Source organism: Papilio xuthus, unplaced genomic scaffold (genome assembly GCF_000836235.2).
Source record: "Papilio xuthus unplaced genomic scaffold, Pxut_1.1 DF827714.1, whole genome shotgun sequence".
NCBI classification, from domain to species: domain Eukaryota; kingdom Metazoa; phylum Arthropoda; class Insecta; order Lepidoptera; family Papilionidae; genus Papilio; species Papilio xuthus.
This window is the reverse complement of record NW_013530935.1, coordinates 6,393,679-6,415,162: the sequence shown is the minus strand read 5'-3', so window position 1 is coordinate 6,415,162 and position 21,484 is coordinate 6,393,679. Positions and strand designations below refer to the sequence as shown.

The following is a 21,484-nucleotide window of genomic DNA, read 5'->3' as shown; positions in this document are numbered from 1 at the left end:
ACTTGTATTATCGCAGTATCACTTATGTTTGTGTATATTTTATACTATAAATAATACTAAATACAAAAATGTTCTTAATACTGTCAGAGTATTTTATAACTCATAACTAAATAAAATTTATAGTATTTAATATGTTTGGACACCCTGTATTCTGTATTGGAAAACAACTGACGTTGCGATACACAACTTCCAGCTATTGCCTTATATTATCTTCTAATTTCAACTTTGCAGTTTGTCAGCTGTTGTGTAAGGAATTTTAGAAGGTTGACGACATACTGATACAGCCTGATGATGATAATGATGAGTGTAAAATGACTTACAGTTTTGGAATATCCGCTGCCGGCACTGCCATCTGAGGAGTTGCTGAGCCGACGCTCGCCCGAGGCGGGCGGCGCCCACGCGGCTCCGCTGTCCGAGGGCATTGCTCACATCATCATCAACAGAGACAGACGTCCAGACCCTCACGCACAACACTACCACTTCACTGTCCCACCACACACCAACTGTCCATCTTACGACTACCTGCAAATAAAATACCAATTTAATCTTTACAATTTATCAACTCCGTATATAAAAACTAAGCTGTCAGTTTGTATCCTTGTGAACTATTATCCCTTTATAGTGAAAGATGTAGTCCCGAACACTTTTCAAAAAAAAAATAAGTCGCCGCAATTCTTCGAGACTTCGCGATCATCCTTTATCACCACTGTTCTATCGTAACCAAATTCTATTTAGTATAAGTAATAAATAATTACAGTTAATAAAGATAAAAAGTGAAGTGTTATTTCGCTAGACGCAATCAGTGACAATTCACTTTGCAGTGCACAAGTTTCCGTGAAGTCACAAGTCGATAACTCAAAAGATAAAACAACACAAACTGTTGACAAGAGATTGCGATGAGATTAGACACGACACTAGTTGTGTGTCGTAAAAGGCTTTAGCAAATGGGGCTATGTACTAAGTTTATTTATTTTATCATTCAAATCACAAGACCGCAAACTGATATCACAGTATACACGCACTCAAGATAAAAAAACATAAATAATTTAAAACACAATTACCAGATGATGATAATAATAGCAATATCTCGTTTAAAAATAGAACGCTAATTAAATCGCGCGGGCGAATGTTAAATAACTGGAGCGCAGTACACACGTCCGTTGTGTACGACGCGGCGATCGAGACTGGCCAGCTAGTGAGGGACAATCGAGCGATTTCTTAATCGATATCTCGTTATATTTTTTATCTCTTGCAACATTACGCAATGCGTTCTACTAGTATATAAAACTTTATTGCCGAACTTTTTTTTTGCTAAATCAATTTGTTCGGTTATTATAGGTTTGATTTACTTAAACCGGGACATCATAACTTGATTGGTTTAAGCGATCGGAACTAATTTCTGGTATTTAAATCGGATTCATATTCTTAAAATAAAGAGATTATGTAATAAATAATGTAATTACTATATTTTTTATGTTTTAATATTCCATGATTTGATAGTAATAGATTTTTCAATAAAACTCTGTCTTTAACCGATTAAAGTTCATAATTGCGATTAAAAATTATCTATAACATAGATAATGTATTTGAAGATCTAGGTTCTAAACTGAAGCAACAGGAAACTGCAACTATTACATCCGTTAAGTCATGAGCTAATCATAATCTAAAAACTTGTTATGAAACAAATTTAACAACAAAAACAATGCATATAATCAACTTAAACAATATCAATGACACAAGCTAACTATAATTACTGTTTATAATAATAATATTAACCAATCATCTCAGAAAATAAACACGATATAAGCAAATAAAAATAACCATAAGTATAATGCTATCCAAACTTACAGCAGCTTACAATTTTGGTTAACAGAATTATAGGTATCGACGTTATGTAAACGCGGCAATATCCCTTCTCTAAATGCTCATTCGAAATTCGAAAAAAAAATGGTTTATAGCGGGATACGAACCAGGACTTTTGTAGATTATAAAGTATTAACCACTGCGTCGCAATGTTGCTTGCAGTCAATTTGTGGGCACGAGTTTGCTGTGTACAGAGACCGTTGACAATGGTGCAGCCGCCTGGCGACATAGCATGGACACTACAATTAAGCTAGGGTGACTATGTAAGAAGCGTACACTGGGAAAGTCCCAGATAATTTATTTTAATTTGTAGTATTCTGGGAAATAATCATACTTGCAAGTATATTCATTTTATTCTAAAGTAAATCCGCTGTTCAATGTTTTAAAATTGGCAGTTTAATAATACTTGAACATTGAAGATCTTAGGAATTTTAATAGCGAAATTCTTTGCCAAAACTAATTATGTTAATGATAATCGAAGCTCATTAAAACCCAGGAATTGTTCTTCAATCTGATTAAACGATTTGGCACAAGCTTATTTTAATTATAAGATTCAATGTTAATGTCGTTTAACGTGGCCGTGATTTCTCTTTGAGCTATAAAAATGCTATTAAAATGAAACGAAATCTAAACAAAAAAATCTGAAATTCCAATATTATTTTTCCCTATTTTTAATTAGAAAGACTTAATTAGACAATCTTATTGGTTATTTTTATGGAAGTCTCTATAAGGTAAGATAATGATATCCCATTTGATTCTATCAGCATGGTCACCCTTGCTGGAACACTTTCTATGCGACCAATCTCAGGAGTTGTTCATACCGGCTTCGATTAAAAACTGGAGCGCCTATTTCTTAGCAATAAGGTCCAGAATTGATGCAGGATTTATTGCTTATTGTTAAGGATAAACTGTGCTAATGGGTGAAATCGGCCTTCAGTGCCTTTGAATTTTAAATGACAGGACCCGTCATTCACCGCGTTCTCTGTCAAATAAAAACAAACAATAAGTTCTACACTTATTTGCTTCTGTCCTTGTTTCGTACAAATTCTTGTGTCTGTATGCGTAATATTGTCAATAAATACATTTGTGATTGTCCTCTTTAACTCACTTCCCGTTAATAGTGCAGAATTTATTTAATATAACGGCAAGCCGACGGCTGTTCGCCTAGTCCGTTTGTCTATAGTCAAAGGTATATGATTCAGAGCGTGCCTACGATATGGTAATTTAGCTATCGTTTTAATATTGAGTTTACTGTTGTGGCTGATATGAAAGACGGTAGCCTGCAAATTGGCAATTAGTGCGCGGTTTATCATTTGATTGTCGTTTGAAGAGCACATGATCTTAGACTACTCCTAAATAGGCTTTCGTAGTTTGAATTTCAAATTAAGATTGTTCTAATGGATTTATATTTTAGTTCGAAACTGTTATATTAAGTTTGAATACTTTTATACTATAACATTTGAACTAATTAGGAATTTAGTATGACAAGTCGATTCATATCAATCTATACTTTTTGACATCTTTTTAAGAGAAATTTAAGAGTTGAGAGAAGAAAGCAAGATCATACAAAGAGTGGATCAAGAGGAAATTGCGCAATTTTTTGATTTTTTTTTACAGAATTTTCATTATTTCTTTTGTATTATGTATTGCGTTGAAGTATAGAGTAGTACATATACAGTATAACAATATTATAAATGGAACAGTTCCGTATGGCGAGCGAATGTAACGGGCTACGTGACCGAGGACGGTATGCGACGCCGTTACGCCTGCACCAATAGATAGATCGCTGCGACTACGAGACGACTACGTTTCAACTACGTTACGATATTGTTTCTTCAATTATACCATAGTCAGACTAACTTGTTTGACCCGGTAAGTATAAACGACGCTTAATTAGCCCCTGTTGCGTTGTGTAATAAATTGCGGAAAGTTTAGGTGTTTTCTGTCAATAAATTACGTCGTTTAAGATTGAAAATAGTTTTCTGACTAGACGTTGTTTCCATTGCCAAATACCACAACACATTATCTCTGGATTTTCTAAGAGAATGAACGGATAATACGTTTCTACAAATGTTTTCCGTCAGTGGAAACTCACATATACATTATAGAACCGTGTATAAGAATTACATCATATATGAACGGAACTCCCCACATACTAAGACATAATATCAATATAATTACATTAATCACCAACCACAATTCTTTGAGATGACGATTTATATTGCTCAATAGACATAGTCAAGAAATAAGTCACAATGTATTCAGTATACTAACATAAATGCGCTGTATAAGGGAAATAACCTACACTACATCACTGTAGTGCCAAGATTTTATACTAAGCTGAATGAAATGTTTCCTTACATTGCGTTACGTGTTCTTTTCACTGAAAACATAAGAAAATAAAGGCTAGAATAATCATCTACATACGGGTTTCCCCTATCGATGCTTCCAAAAAATAATCTTTGAAGAAATAGAGGCAACACGCATAAACTTCAATGCTCTATGATTTGAATCATTAAGAAGGAAAATATAGTCATCCCCTATAAAAATGTAAGAACAGCCTCGTGTACATTGTTAGTCAATGAATAGTTATTGTTATTAACAAGTTATAAATTGTCATGAATGCGGAACATTCACATGACTAATGTTACTTTCAAGGTTAACAGTGACAGTAATCACTTGGCAGCGCGGGTGTACGCTGAAAGCTACCTATTAATAGGATACTAACCTAACTGCTAACTTTCCCCAACGCTGGCCCTAACCTAAAAAAAAATATACAACAGATTGTTTTTCTGCCTTCAAAAAGGCAAACAATAAGAATATAAAATCAATCAATGAATTCTACATCTTACATATGAAATTCTCGTGTCACAATTTTCGTTCTCATACTCCTCCGAAACGGCTTGACTGATTCTCATGAAATTTTGTGAGCATATTGAGTGGGTCTGAGAATCGGCCAACATCTATTTTTAATCCGGCGCGGACGAAGTCGCGGGCGACAGCTAGTTTCATATAAAAACTTCACAAGCACTACTTCCTTTTATAATTTAAATGCAAAATAGTATTATACTTTTCGTATGATAGTTTAGTAGTAATGATGAACATGGTCTATTATAGTATTTTTTCTTCTTTAGCTGTAGGATTTCTGGTATCATTTATTACCAAAGATCACTGACATCGTTCCGCGATATAAAAGCGCCGAAATAAATCAGTGGAACGGAAGTATAGCGGCAATATTCGACTGAACTTCCGGCCGCGCCTTTGCCCCAGAAACTATGCTCTTGAAATAGTACCAACAGTTACGAAATGATAACTGTAGTATACTATTTTATTATTAGTATATTTTTTCAACCTTTATGAAGTGACAAGGCTTTGTGTTGACCCAGCTGTATACTATTAGAAAAAAATAGAAGAAGGAAAAATTTGACAATGCAGATAAGAACACCTCTTATTCTCCTTACACACAAATCAATTTCAGATAAACAAAAATAAACTATACTTCTAAATTTAAAAATACTAGCTATAGCCTGCGACTATATCCACACGGGTTTAAAAAAAGTGCCTATGTATTCTTCCACACCATGTTCTACATCTATGCCTTACAATTTTATAAAGATTCTTCTCTTTCTACTTGAGATACCTTCTAACAAACAAACATCCATCCATGTAAATTTTCGCATTTATAATATAAATATTAGTAAGATTTGAAAATGTTTATAAAATATTAAAGCAAACAACGTATTAAGCTTTTGTCAGTTGAAAGAAGTAATATTGTAAACATAACACCTGTTTAGGTGAAAAGGGTAAGCAGGGTCGATGATATAAACAACTAATCAGAATAATATTATCGAAACGTTCGTCGAAAGTTAAGGTCAAATGAAACATAAAGATACGAATCGATTGCTTTCTTTTAACTTATGTTTGAGTTTATGTTTGTGATGTGAAATTCTTTCTTCATTTTGATGATGAAGAAAAAAATCTGATAATATGGGGTATAAATCTTGTGATTGAAGAACATCCTAGTAAAGTTCTAATAAAAACGGTCCACGTCGAACGCTATGTCAATTTAGTTTTTGTTACATTATTATATCAATAGATGGCGGAACATATTGTTTAGATCACGATATAGATTTATTTGGTATGTTTATCGACTTCCCGATCGCATTTCAATAAAGTTGACTCGCACCAAGATATAACCAGTGTTTCATTGTGACTACTCGATACTTCTCCAGTGAGAGGGAGACCTTTTTGAGACTGCTTTACAGTAATTTAGTAAGTAAATGTAGACAAACATTGTTTAAAAGTTTTACAAACGAAATGCATTCATTTTCTTAATAGTAATAAATCGAAAACAGAACTGTCGTGGACCGTATTAATTTAATGAAACATTGGCAGAAAACTCGTGTCCTTTTTACATTAAAAAAACACAAAAAAAACTTCAATATAGTAGGAAGTAAGTTGAAAAAACAATTAAAATGAATGATGTAAAATGAAACAATTTCAATGAAGGATGCTTTAATGTCACTTGCACAATTGATACAGGAAGTCTCGCTACAGCATTAAGCTGACGTTTCCAAAGGGCAAAATACAAATCTTAAATTTATATATACAATTAAGAAGACTACAAAAGAAGACAAAAATATTTTCAATGGATGAAAATACAGGTAAACTGTTTAATTATAAGCATCCGCATATTTCCAGATTGTTATGTCTTTGTTCACTTAATAAAGTGTACAAAGACAGTAAACATAATAATGTTTACTATTAAAAAAATTAATATCCATTGCAATGAAGATATTTGCAGTAATCTAGACTTTAGCAAAACTCAGGATAATTTTAAAGTTCTGTTGTTCTTTTACCTTTAAAATGAATTGGTTATAAAGAGTAAACAAATGAAGAGAGGGCGTGACGACCAGATATTGTGACGGATCCAGAAATACCACTTTCGCTCCCAACGCATTCGTCAAAGTCCGACCGCGAGGCTAAAAGAAACTCAATTCGAAATATTATTTAAATATAAACAAGCTTGGAGGCCAATTTTGTGACAACTTTCGATTTTCTGGCCCTTAATTGGAAGCCGGAATCAATTTGATGACGCTATTGGGTGTTTTATCGAGAGTATAAGTTATGATTTTTTTCTTTTGGTTTATTTTACATAGAAAAATACAATTTAATTATGATACATACATAAACTTTTTAATAAATAAATTAACAGAATTTATTATATTTATAAATCTTTTTAAATGATGGTTTAGTCTACTAAAGTAATCTACGTACAACTTACAATATTAACACGCAAGGTAATACCAAACTTAATTAAGCTACAAAATTAAGCAATATCCAACATTCTTGCATACTTTAGTAATCACCATCGTATTAAAATAAACTAAAAAATGCCAAACAAAATCACACGGTAACGAATTGCGAGCAGAAACTAAGACAAAATAAGATTTAAAAAAAAAAACTTTTTACGTTCAACAAGGGCAAGTTAGGATAGGACCAAATATAGTGTTTGTCTAAATTCCAGTAATTCCGAACCTTAAAGAGATCCTAGTTATGTTCTGTGATCCTTATTTAGTGTACGCACATGTCTGGGCTGGTTGCAGCACCTGTAATCTATAGGTAAATGAAACCGCTTTACTTTTCTTTAAAGAAGTAAAACGCCTAATAAACGATCAAATTTATGTAAAACTTTCTGTGTTAAGCAGCGTCGGTGGCTCAGTGGTCAAGCACTTGACTTGCAATCAGCAGGTCCTGGGTTCGAATCCCGCCATGTACCAATGTGTTTTTCGATTTCCGATTTACATATGTACATTTATCCGACGTTGTTACGGTGAAGGAAAACATTGTGATGCAACCTGCACATATCTGAGAAGAAATTCAAAGATATCTGTGAAGTCAACCAACCCGCACTTGGCCAGCGTGGTTGACTATGGCCTAATCACCCTGAACTTAGGGTAGGCTCCGAGCCCCTTGGTGGGGACGTACAGTGAGCTGATGATGATTTCTGTGTTAATAGTTAGACAAAAAAAGAAAATTCAAGACATATATGTCTCAATTGAGATTAATCTTGACTCCGGTAATGATTGTCCCACATTGGACACCTTCAATGGTAGTTTTATTAAACATTTTATTAGATATTGTATTAAAAATAGGACATTTTGATGTTGAAATCACTTGTTGCGACAAAATGCATTTAACATATTTTTTACTTCTTTTACATTGGTTTAAATGTTACTAGATATAAAACCGGCAAAGCTTCATTCCTTTGTAATAATTTATAGAATGTCAAGCAAAATGTTAAAAAAATAAACACTCATAATTGCAGAGGATAAAAGGACGAACAGGATTTAGCAAAGAAATCTTTTGAACTATTGCAAAATCTTATCGAGTTTAAAAACAAACTGAAGGGTCCCAAAAGCGTGATCTGTAAGCTATCATCCGAATGTTGTAAAAAACATTCGCAAAAAAGAAAACATATGGCCTCGACGACCTTTAAAATTCCAATGAATCGCATGAGAATGCTACCCCTATGTATTTGGATTAAGGACTATATTCCTGTGGAGTTGAGTAACATTTAGGTCGTTAAGTTTGCTGGAAGGAAGAAAGGTGGTTACAAAAAGAATACGATTGTAAAGCGGTACCCGACCGACCTTGTACTGTGTAGGCCACGCTTCGGCTGTTGCTCCTACGTCGGAATGGAGCCGGTTATGTTTTGATACCACTTCGGCTTGTTTTGATGGATTGTATTTTTTCCATAAGACATTTTTGTAGTTCCCTCGAAATACCTTTGTGTTAACAGTTTAACATTCTTGTATGTAAGTTTTGTTTCGATATTGAAACATAAAATTAACTACATTGTAATATATTGTGATAAATGTAGGTAGGTTAGTGTAACCTACCGTCTGTATGATTTAAAATAAATCAGTCCCAAACCAACCGCCGTTTCATTAATACGCATACACTACAACTGGCGACGAGGATGATTTTAATGGCGTAAAAAATATAGTGACCGCGTGGAGAAGCGACTACAGTGGCGAATAAGTGAACGCGTATGTTTATTTCGCGCAAAATTAATTATGCGAAGCGAATTGTTCGCGGAACCTGCGTGCGATAGCAAAATGTCGGTGGAGACGGCGGTGGCGTCGGTGTCAGCAAGGCAGCAGGCGGAGGCAGCCGGGAAAGGCGGCCAGGGAGCGGCTCCGGCGCAGGTTGGGACTCAGGCAGGGCCAGGGCCGGCCGACTGCAGTGGGCGAGGGGCCTTCGCAGTGGCGGCGGCGGGCGGCGGCGTCTGCGTGTGCGGCGGGGAAGTGTGGCCGCAGTTTACGTGTGTGGTGTCGGAAGCACACGGGTGCTTAGGGCATGTGTGCCCTGAAAAAGAGCAGGGCCAGGGCCGGCCGACTGCAGTGGGCGAGGGGCCTTTGCAGTGGCGGCGGCGGGCGGCGGCGTCTGCGTGTGCGGCGGGGAAGTGTGGCCGCAGTCTACGTGTGTGGTGCTGGAAGCACACGGGTACTTGGATGTGTTCGGAAGAAGGGCAGGGCCAGGGCCGGCCGGTGGCAGCGGCGACGGCGAAGGTACCTGTAGGAGCTGCGGGGAAGAGTATCCTGCAGGCGTCATATGTTTTGTGCGTGTATGTTTAAGTGGTAAACGACGCGAATGATATTAGTGAATGTAAGATTAACTATTAAGTGTTTTGTATCGTAATGTTTTTGTAGTTGTTAATTTAGTCAAATTGGTAAAGGGCAAGCGATGTGTTTCAGTTTTTTTCTTTGTATAAATAATTTCGAAGATAATGTTAATTCTGAAAAAGAGTTTTAAAATCGCAACGTCCATTTTGTAGTTTTTCAAATCATGACAAAGCATAATGCAATTGAGCGCAGCACGAGTGCGAGCGAGACAGCTGCAAAGCTGTTACGGCGAGTTAGAGCGGGACAGACGCGCCGCTGCATTGTTATGATGACGTGTTTAGTAACGTATCTTAAAAATTGTAACTAAATGAAATTTTATTATGCAAAGTAAATTTTTGAGTCAGTGTAATTTAATTCTAGGATTGTCAAAGATTGAGTTTGATTGAATTTAATTTTGTAAGAAAACATCGCTGATTAATTTTTGTATGACGCCCGAATGTTGCAGTTAGTTTGTGAATTTAGTCAATGTTAATTCCGAGTCATAAGCGGAAAGTGTTCGTAGTTTATACTGTAATAGTGAATGTTGTCTGTGTAATGTAGGATGTGTTTCCTAACATGTTTTTTGTGTTTAACCGTTTAGGGATAATGGTAATAGGTGTTGTGTTGCTATCGTCCGCCGCGAGCTAGGTGGTGGGCGAAGCGGGCAGCGGGACGCGTGGGGCTGCAGCGGCGTGAGCGCAGGCAGCTGCGTCACGCGGGTAGCCACCGGTATCGCGGTATGGCAGAAGCCATATTGGTGAACGTGGGAGCGTTCGTGGTGTCACTGCCGAGGAGGAGGTAGGACACGGTGCTACTGCCGAAGAGGTGGCGGAGCACATTGGTCGTGCGCACTGACTGGTCACTTGTACTGTTAAAGGTCGGACAAGTGGCTGGAGGGTCTGGGCGTACTGGCGTAGCTGAATTGGTGCACGTGGGAGTGTTCGTGATGTCACTGCCGAGGAGGAGGTAGGACATGGTGCCAATGTTGAGGAGGTGGCGGAGCGCATAGGCCGGGCGCACTGACTGGTCACTTGTACTGTTAAAGGTCGGACAAGTGGCTGGAGGGTCTGGGCGTACTGGCGTGGCTGAATTAGTAAACGTGGGAGCGTTCGTGGTGTCACTGCCGTTGTGTGTTCATGATATATTTAATTTTAAATACAATGCACTTTTTGGTTTTATTATTATAAGTACTAGCGGACTCGACAGACGTTGTCCTGTCTACACTTCTTTAATTTGAAAATTTCAAACTTAGCGCCGTCTGTCGGATCCAATGTAAAACATTCCAAAATCAACAACTACTAATAAATTAAAAATTAATTAAAAAAACATTGTCCAGCGGACAAAATTGTGAATCTAAACCATTCCCAGATCCCCTTGAACACACACAAAAAATTTCATCAAAATCGGTCCAGTCGTTTGAGAGAAGTTCAGTGACATACACACTCACAAAAGAATTTTATATATATATAGATATACTGACGTACTACAATTAATTAGTCACTAAGCTACTACACTGAGCATACTTAAATCGACAACTATGAGTATAGATTTAAGACTATGTTTATTTGGTTTCTATCATGGATATCGCTTAAACCTAAAAGTTTTACAATTTGATTGAATGATAAAGTAAAGCAAAGAAAAGTATTTCTAAGTATAGGTTCTTTCCCCTATATTAAAGTACTCTGTCTCGATTAAGATATAAAATAAATCGATTCATTAAATCGATTTCTACTCGATCCAAGTTTCCTTTGCACGATGTGTATCGATATTTGAATAATCGATATATCCACGATATCGATATGCTAGTCAAATGGGTACACGGATAGGGCGGACAAGTGCTTCCACATGTCGATATTTAGTTAGATAACAGTTCGCTAATGATAGTTCTCAGTTTACATAGAAATCCATATCAAAGTAGTTCAAGACATAAATCATTGTGGACTCAGAATGGCTTGTAATGTTAAACGACACATTTTTCACAAGAATACTTTAAACTGGTACTTGACTACGATGAACAATAAAAAAAATATTCTTAAGTTGGGACTGGCAGGACAGAAATTTAAAACCATATTTCAAGTTTGTCAGTTTTTACATATCTGAATTTTGGATACGTAAACATTTTAATATATTCAATTTTCGTAGATTCATACGAGTAGATTTGAGTCAATTCGTTTCAGTAATAAGTAATCGAGACAGAGGTATAAAGCACAATAAACCGACTCCAAACAATGTTATGGAATGACCAATAAATAGACACGAACAATACACTCTAATGAACTACAATCGCAACTCCGTCAGATCTTAGGCTTAGGTCACATAGGCACTAATTGTTAAACTTCTCTAAAGATTTAAAAATTGAATCTTATAATACATAGCATTGATATTCTTTTGTTTTACTTATATTTGCTATTCCTAAGAAAGTCTTAGTACATTTTTTAGTAGCTCAGATTGTCCTACAACGGAGTACAGCCTTCCTATTGTTGTCAATATTTCCAAAAGGTTTGTGTTATTGCCAATAACCTAATGTCTGAACACAACCTAAACATAACTCATTAACCTATTTACACTGTGAAAATTGATACAGTTGTACAAGGGTAACTAATGCCGAACAAATTGGGCCGGAGTTGCTCTCAACTGAAATGGCCGCGTTTCAATTGACTTGACCCATTAAATCCTTTTACCAGATTATTTTGCACCAACTAAATATAGAACTCAGTAAGTGGTATTAAATAAAAAAGCTAAACATATTCAAAGAAGTGAATACACCATGTAGACCACGTGTGGTTCTTAATATATTTCTCATGCTCCATTCCTTGGGATTTAAGTACTCAAAAATATCAACTTCCAGCCAAAACTTCAAAGGAAACACATGGAAAGAGAGCTTTAAAATTAAGTGTAATAATTATGTCAAAATATGTGATGACTATAGGTGATCCTTAACTATTGAGTGTGACTATGTGCGACAATTAGTGTTAGTCTGGTTCTTATCTTAAAGTATACACTGCACGAGCTAGATCAACATCAAATAAGGTCTAAACAAACTGGCTCATGGCTTATGTCACTTGGTGGCAATTTGCCACAACTTGCGACATCTGTTATACACAGATACGCCGCAGCCTGAATACGAATTGACCAAAGGTGCCGCTATGTTGAATATTTCATGGATTCAAGTTGTTTTGTAAGGAGTTAAATTTGGAGGAAGTTGCATAAGGGTAACGTATGACCTTAAATCGAGCAGTTTGACAGGTTCATTGCTTTAAGATTGTTGAATGACAACGTGAGAGACTGATAAATTTTGTTTGTCAACACATATATTAAAATATTAGTTCAGGTTAAAAATATTTTCCTATGCATAATTTGCTTCTAACAACTTCTATTTCGAAACTTGAACAACAACACCACCGACGCTTTGGTATCAACATCGTTGACGACGCCGGCGCACCCCGCGCCCTAAGAACGCAGGCGCGCAGTGAGCTGGGGGCCGCGTCCGCCAAATAATACCAGTCCTACTCACATTGATAAAGGGGCTCCAAACTAGTCGGTGCCGCCACCGGACAAATATATGTGAATGTTTAGCCATTTTTATATAAGTTTAACTTGTTATTAATTTGCTAAAAAAACGGATGTCTTGAAAAAAAATCATTTTTTGTATTACAACTTTTTATGTAGTAGATGTTGAATTTCTCCGAATCTCTTATCGTATTAAATACCAAGAAAAAAGAGTCTTCTTAAAGTAAAAATAATCATAATTACGGTTGTCTCAAAATTCAGCGTCGACTAGTCATTAAGGTAGCAGTTTCGTAACGGACCGGCCGTATTTTTTGTTGGATTAAAATTGTAAGTTACCTGTACACAATGCATCATGATTATACCTTGTCAAGCGTGCTAAATTAAGCTAGATTTATCACTTAGAGGTAAAATAGCTCTTATACTATAGGTAATAAGACTGCTAGTATTCCCAGTTGTCGATAGTATAGATCGAGTTGGTTTTTAGATAGCCCTGCAGTAAATTGATCAGGCTGTGTCAAATCCACTTGGTATTAGTAATTGGTGTTGCGTTTGCAGACATGTAATCTCGATGGATTGTCATCATTAGCGAATTGTGGTGGAAAGGTTGTGCAAAGGTCAGCGTGCAAACTTTTTGCGAAGCAGGCATATTTATTATTATGTCTATGAATAGTGTGTAGTAGAAAATCTATCGAAGGATAGGTTAATTTAGTTAAATGTCATCGAAGCCATACGAGTAGATTAGAGGAGTAGAACCCTGTTAAATTATAAAGGTAGTATATAGTGGAAAGCGTAGATCACTATCGGTATTTTATATTTACAAGTGTTATGATAAAACAAATGAACATCATCTCCAGACTAACCTCATACGATTTGAATTAATGTGTTACGTTAATGTCCATAGAACAAGCATAGAGAATGTTAATTTTTGTTGCGAACGGTTCGCTTCAGTTCGTTGCCCTCGCCGGCCATATTTGACCATACTCTATGGCTATGACTTGATTAACAGAGCATGACCATAAACAACAAAAGCCTTCTATTTATGTGTTTGTCCGCGTTTGAAACGCATCACTGCCTTTTTATTTGCATCTTCGGATTTATTGGAAAGTATAACGATTACTCTAATTGTCTATGGAATTGGTAATTAGTTCATCTCTAGTTTTAAGTCACGAAAAAAACTTTTATTTCTTGTTTTAAATTTTATTTGAAAAGAACCAACAGAACTTGAATATTGCTTTGTTTATTGATATAATAATGAGAAATTGAATAAATGGTGATTATTATTGTTTATAGCTAGGTGACCTCAGATAACCTCTTTGGATTGGATCACTTCTATGGAATTTATAGCTCGGAGCGTGATAAGAATAAAAATGAGGTGTCAGTACGCGACCTTGTGGGATATGTAATTTGTTTGATTTAGAAAACGCTTTATTTGAATACATAGGCTTCTTCATAAAACAAGGTGGGTTATTTATCGGGCCAATAAGATTGCATATTTAAAAAATATTGTCTTCGAAGCTATGAATGTTATTTATTCGATCGATTGTTGTTCTTTTGTTTTAAAACTTTATCTTTAAGCGGTTAACTACTTTCTCTACTAACTACGCGATGATTGACATAAATCCGTATTATTGCCCGTGATATTTAGGTCTAGAATTTAAGATCAGATTAAGGTTAGTGTTAATCTAAAAATCTACATGTTTATGAGATTTTCTAATTAACTGTATAGATTCGTTTAGACGTTTCTGTATCATATATTAGTAAAATATAAGTAGATTGCTATCAAAATTTCACAGTCAATGACTTCTGCAGTCTTTTAAAAAAGTCTGCAACCATTCAACTTTATTGGTCTTCTGAATTGAATTAGTAAAAGCACCTCTTTCACTTCCCACCTTTTTTCTTAGAAGTCAAGACTGGGAAGTGGAAGTGGACTTTCTGGATGAGAGGATGCATGATAAAGTAAAATATGTATTCTTTGTGTGCATCCTCTCCTCCGTTGATTAAAGGTAGGCAACGTATTCGCAATTGCGTATGTCTATGGGCAACGGTCACTTCGCTATTTCAGCTATTTCAGGTGGCCGCTCTCTCGTTTGCTATCTTATGATCTAAAAAAAAATAGTAAAAGCAAACCGTAAGCGTCAAAAGAGGTCTTATGAACCCAAAATTATAGTCAGCAGTAGTCAGTTGTATACATATTTTATATCTAATTTTCCTATCTAATACCATGTATGCAGTTTAACCTATTCCTTTCGAAACATCGATATCACAATTTAGTATTGAATTAATCGCGAAAACCGCATCATGCCTTCTTCGATTGGTAATGCTATTAACCTGCTATCTCTTTACGTATTCTTGTATGGCTGTGTGTGGGTGAAATTGATTTGATTGCATTACATCTGCATGCTATTATGGACTTTAAGAGACGAAGAAATGACCAGAAAATAAGATGCAGATTTTACGATCAAAGTTAAAGTAAGGGATAACACACACGGGGTACATAAGTAGTCGACAGTCGATGTACTTCATCAACGGCAGTAAACTGTGACAGAAATGCACCTTGCAGATCGACTGTTTAAAGTTGTCCGTGTATGGCTCGATGTAAGGAATGTTCGTAAGTAATGTTTTCTTTGAAATATGACATAGTCAATTAAGTATTGTAATGCCGTTTATATTGTATTTGAAAGTAAGATAGGCTTACGTTTGGAATTGATAAAGGATCAATATTTTATGACGACGAACAACCCTTTAGATTTCTCCTGAAGAGATATTGTAGTATGATTTAGCTTAAGTTTATTGCAGGGTTAGGTAATGTATTCACATTGTTATGTATACATATTTTGCAAATACGTTTAAGTTAATGAAGAAATAGTGCTGTTATTATTTGTTTTAAGTAAAGTTCTTAAAAAGCTATAATCTATTAGGGGCATATATTAAAAATAAAGAGAATTGGCACAGATTTAAAAAGGAGATTGGATGTAAGAGCATAAGTACTTAACATATGGACAGATGGGTAGTGTTCAAAGCTTCAATAAAACAATTGAATTCAACTCCCATAAGAGCTGCAACTCTGGATCTAGTTGAACTTGATTTATAAGAGTACTTGATGCAATGCGCTCTTATATATGCACCCTACAACAGACTGACAAACAAGAAAATGTCGCATTTCTATATGATTCAAGTGAGTTCATCATACTTTTGTTTCTGGAGTATCATAGGGGTACATTCAGGCTAATTGGTTTTCTATTTTTAATACTAGTTTTCAAAAGGAATTTTGGGTAAAGTCAGCATATACTTTTGCCTCGGCTTAGTATGGTAACTAACAGTGGGTTTCTGAGACTGTTTTATCAAAAATAATGACAGGGATATGTTTCATACAAAGATTTTGGTTTTAGAAACCATTTGGTAAACGACAATAATGTGCAAAAAATTTCACAATAAACTTTTGCCTCCTTTAGTAATTACAGAATATGACACAGCGTGTATGTATAGAACATACAAATACACCGTATCAAGCTTCACTATGTTATTATGTAGGTAAAATTATCTATTTTATTATGAAGGTTATACAACATATAATTGGTGTTGCTCGTAGTTGCAATCTGTAATAAATTGTACGATCATCTGATAACGTTGCATCACTTTGTAAATAGAAATTAGTTCACATTTTGATGCAATTGTCTATTATATTTCGAGCTGGTAACATCGTCGTGGGAAAAAATATGAAGAGAATTTTTCATTCGACTCTTTCGATCGCCTATAAATAGCGTGGTACTTCGTATAAGAAGATGCCAAAAGCAAATAAATGGATCATATCAAAAAAGAACAAACAGGTTGAATAACATAGGAAATGAAAACGGTGTCAAATATCTGTAAGACGATCCCGAGAGAGCGATAGCCACTATTGCTTGGGAAATATTGACTTTATAACTCAAGGAACAAAGGTTGTAATCACTTGACGGTTCATTCTGACACGTAATGTCAATCAGAGACACGCGAATGATGTGATGTGATTGCAGTTTCGTCATTATTAAAGGCGATGACATAACTCGTACAAAAATTTCAGTGCGATAATCAATACTTTAGATCTGCTCTCTATATAAAGATTTTGATGGCATCGAATAATCTCACTAATACACACACGCGAATGTTTGGATGGATGTTTGTTATTTGGTATCTCCAGAACAGTCTAACGGATCTCGCTGAATTTTAACATAGTTGTAGAATGTAATCTGGAAGAACACAGGCTATTTATTGAGTTTTTTTAATGCCGCGTAGAGTCGTGGGCAAAAGTAGTGTTTCATAATTAGTTACAAATGTTTCGGTTTAACATTTTTAAGTGTTTGCATTAGAAGACATGTCTCCACATGACACGCTGACTACACAGATACTCTGGAATATTGTCAATTCTACTAATTATTTAACTTTTCGCAATTGCTAAATGTATAGCGTAAGTTTCCACTGCCAGAAAACATTAGCTATCTCACTCATTTTGTTTCATAAGAACAGAGTTAGCAATACGTTTTTGTAATGATTTCTGTATCCGCGGTATATATTCTGAACCCCGCGAATACAGAGATCTGTACACAAACTATGTCTCTTAGTTAAGTGCTAATATTTATCTTGTAATGTTTGTATGAAGAGTATTATTTCATGAATTATATTATGTTACATTGGAACAATGGCAGACATATATCTTTGTACATATGTAACATGCAATCTGATATCTCTACATGCGGATGAACATTTCACTGATAAGATATTATCAGTATCATCATGTATAGAAAATATTTCAATTTTGTTACTCTTCCTATTTATTTTAAGAATTTTAGATAAAACTAACCTCGTCCGCGCAGAATTTAAAAACAAATACATAGTAACCTGTGTTCTTCCAGACTATTTTCTATATGTATGCCAAATTTTATCAAGATCCATTCAGCTGTTCTTTAGTTACCTTCAAACATCCATCCATCCATCCATCTAATCATTGGCATTTATAATATTAGTAAGAAGTAAGATTACGGAAATAACTTTAAGATGTGATATCTTTGTATCTAGTAATACAAATATATAGATTTTTTTTAATTGCAACGAACAAGTTGCCATCTGAATTCGTCATAATAACAAAGCGATCGCATTTTGAGATGTGTTACCTACTTTTAATCGACAGAGGAACACATAGTAAGAGGATCAAAAAAGGAAGGGTAAAAGGATCAAAATTAAGCTTCCGACACGCAACGTCATTCGTTTAATCTCTATCCATCTTAAAAGCAAGATTATTAAACATAATACTTTTAAAGTTAAATTTTAAGAACAAACTACGGTAACAAGTATCTGAAAACACTTCGAACTTCTTGAAATACTGTCACTAAAAGTAATTTGCCGATTAACAGACTAACATATTACAGGTTTAGGTTTAAACATTAAAAGCGATGTAAGCACTAAACGGTTAAGTAATAACATATAATATTTAATAGCTACGATTACGTATAAACGTATGTTCGTTTGTTGCAATTCACGTGAAGTGAGTGACCCAGTTAGAAGTATTCAGCTACCTACTCGCTTTATCTTCGTGGTCATCATACGAAGGTTATCTTTTATTTAATCGTTGGTTTTATTATAAAAAAAATACGTAACAATAGATGTTCAGTAAGTGTATTTCCATTGCTTAATATGTATAAAAACATATGGAATTTATCATTGCAAAAAAGAGATAATGTCACGACTTTGTCCCGGAGTATTTGTGCAAAATCAAACCTGACCTAATATTGTTTTTATTCGTATCGTGGAACTGGCGATCGCCCGCGACTCATTTAGTAGCCTATGTGTTCTTTCAGGCTATGTTCTATATATATGCCAAATATCATCTAGATCTTTTCAGCCATCTCAACATTCACATTAATAATATATGTAAAAAGTAAGATGTGAATGTTTAGATGGATATTTCGCTGAAAATTGGCACTGATGTAGAATATATTCTGGAAGAACATATATGCTTTTTTCATATTAAAACGCGCGGACGGAGTCGCGGGCGACTGCGAGTTGTATATAACTCTAGGTGGAAAGATGTAAGAGGTTATTTATGTCCGATAAACGCAAAATCATTTCACAATGTTCAAATAAACAAAAGCTTTAATTCGAGCACAGACAAGCGAAAAGTGGTTCGAAAGGGCCATTGACCTGTTTGATTTCGACTGTTCGCGACCACTACCTATTATTACGTCAAGTTAAAATAATAGGTGCAATATTTCCTTACAATGAGATAAGATTCCAGGTAATGGGGCGTTGTTGAAATAAAGTTCACCTAAGACATTTAGGCTTGATTTGGATTCAGGTCTTAAACACACAGATGCTTGAAAACTAGATTTGTTAATATAATATGTAAATTTAAAACTTTGTAACAATTATTAAATAGCGATGATTAAACTTCCAAGTAATGCAACAAATTGTAAAATGTAACTTATAGCAAGTGTATTAGACATGTACAGTGTGTTTTATTATTAAAATGTACATTTATCTGTATATTATTCTATAGGAATGTAAGAGATGACAGTCGTAACATTGTCAAAATAGTTCAAGAATATTTCTAAGGTACACGTACTCGAAACGGATTTGTTTTGGACGATTTTAACTACCATTAAAAGAAAAAACGCATTAATTACCATGCAATCCGTTGCGGGCCGTATATGCGATGCGTCCGGCGCGGGCCAATGGACGCCTACCTTTATAGTAGTTATAAGTCGTAATATTAACGTTATACAAAACTGGTAATCGAACTCCGCGCATGTGCTAAATAATACCAATTTACTTCGTCATAAATCGCTACGAATTATCTTGGATTATTTAATTTTAGACGCCCTAGCTACTGAGTAGTACCTTGTAATTTTATAGGTATTTCTGTACGTATCATTGCTATCTCATCGTATTCTGTACTAAATTCGGTAATCAGAAATTAGTTTCTACAAGATTTGAAACGAATTTGATTTATCTTAGTCATTATATTCGTTGACTTATTGGAGATAAGTATGATTACTTAAGAGTTTCTATGAAAATACATTATTAAGCAATAAATGCCTTCTAATTTATTGTATTACCTGTCGCCCGTGACTCCGTCCGCGTAGGACTGAAACAACTTAATAGCTAATGTGTTCTTTTAGATTATATCCTACATGTGTGTCAAATTTCATCAAAATCTTCTGAAGATACGTCCAAATAAACAAACATTCATCCAAATCTCCGAATTTTGTGCAATACTTTATCTTTTGCACTTTAAGCACTTGAAAAATATCCGATAAAGAGTATTAAAGATAGCAAGTGAAATGCGTAATTCATTTGTTTGATATCAATGTACCGGTTATGCACGTATCACTCAAGTAGCGACACAATGACGTCAGATATAAGTGCCTGTTTCCACTAATCGCGTATCGCCCGGATGCCTTTTGTATAGTCAAACCGTGCCAGTGAAAGAAGAAAATGTGGCTCCATATAGTCTGCTCCAGATTTGCGTATTTTTCATACTTTAAAAATATAAAATGGATTATGGATTTAAAAAAAGAACTTTACATTTCGTCACAAATCTAAAACGATGATAAGTTTATGCAACACAACATCAAGCAGAAAAACAAATACGTGCGTTTGCGATTGTCGTAGGGAATGTTGCATAATATCATCCAGGGCGTAACCGAACGCAAACAATAATCGATTCGCTTTCTCCCTGCTGATGTAGCCCTTGACTTCCTGCTACACTACTGTATGCATATCTAATTGAATTTTATTGCATACGATACGATCACGATACGATTTTTTTATAAATCAGACGTATATATAAGCTGAATAAATTGCATGATTATTTAAAGTTTTATCATAAAAATTTCCACGCCCCAATTTTCACATAGCCTCATTGTAAAGAATGTTGTTATCATTTGATTTGATTTGATTTAATTCACAACAAATATTTAAACCTAAATGTTTTATCTCATTTACCGTTGGTTTCTGATATCAAAAACCATATTTAAAACATAAACATATCTCTATTTTTCAAAGATAATGACATTTAATGCTTACCTTTAATTGATAGCGGATATACAAAAAAAAAAAAATTTCGCTTGACATGTTTTCTCTCATCCGGAAAATCCACTTCCGGTTTCCATCCTTATAAGAAAATGGTATTGAAAGAGGAGTAAAATTAGGCCTACGGGACGCAATATTAAAAATTATGTTTTAAAAAAATCAAGTATCCCTGGACGTAATTTTAATCTAGGGATCGTTAAAAATACAAAAGTATACAGTTAAGTTATTGTAACATGAAACATATTCATTGTGAGTGTACATAGCGAAAGTACAATGCGGTCACGGTGGTGGTTCGCAGGAGGCGGAACGTCATTTGATACCATTGTGAGGTTTAAGGTCGAACGATTTACTCCTGATATAACCAAAATTTTAACTATACT

At 35.1% G+C, this 21,484-nt stretch overlaps 1 protein-coding gene across 6 annotated transcripts in view; it reads right to left on the bottom strand.

The window, feature by feature from the left end:
* Positions 1 to 21,484, bottom strand: part of smash (smallish) — a 108,447-nt gene that overhangs the window by 55,539 nt on the left and 31,424 nt on the right. For 5 of the 6 annotated variants that reach the window (XM_013310596.1, XM_013310598.1, XM_013310600.1 and 2 more), the window contains exon 3: positions 321 to 522. In XM_013310596.1, the coding sequence (XP_013166050.1) occupies positions 321 to 422 (102 nt within the window). In that variant the 5' untranslated portion in view covers positions 423 to 522. Of the gene's footprint in view, positions 1 to 320; positions 523 to 755; positions 938 to 21,484 lie in introns of those variants that run through there. The other variant, XM_013310597.1, reaches the window with a different exon arrangement.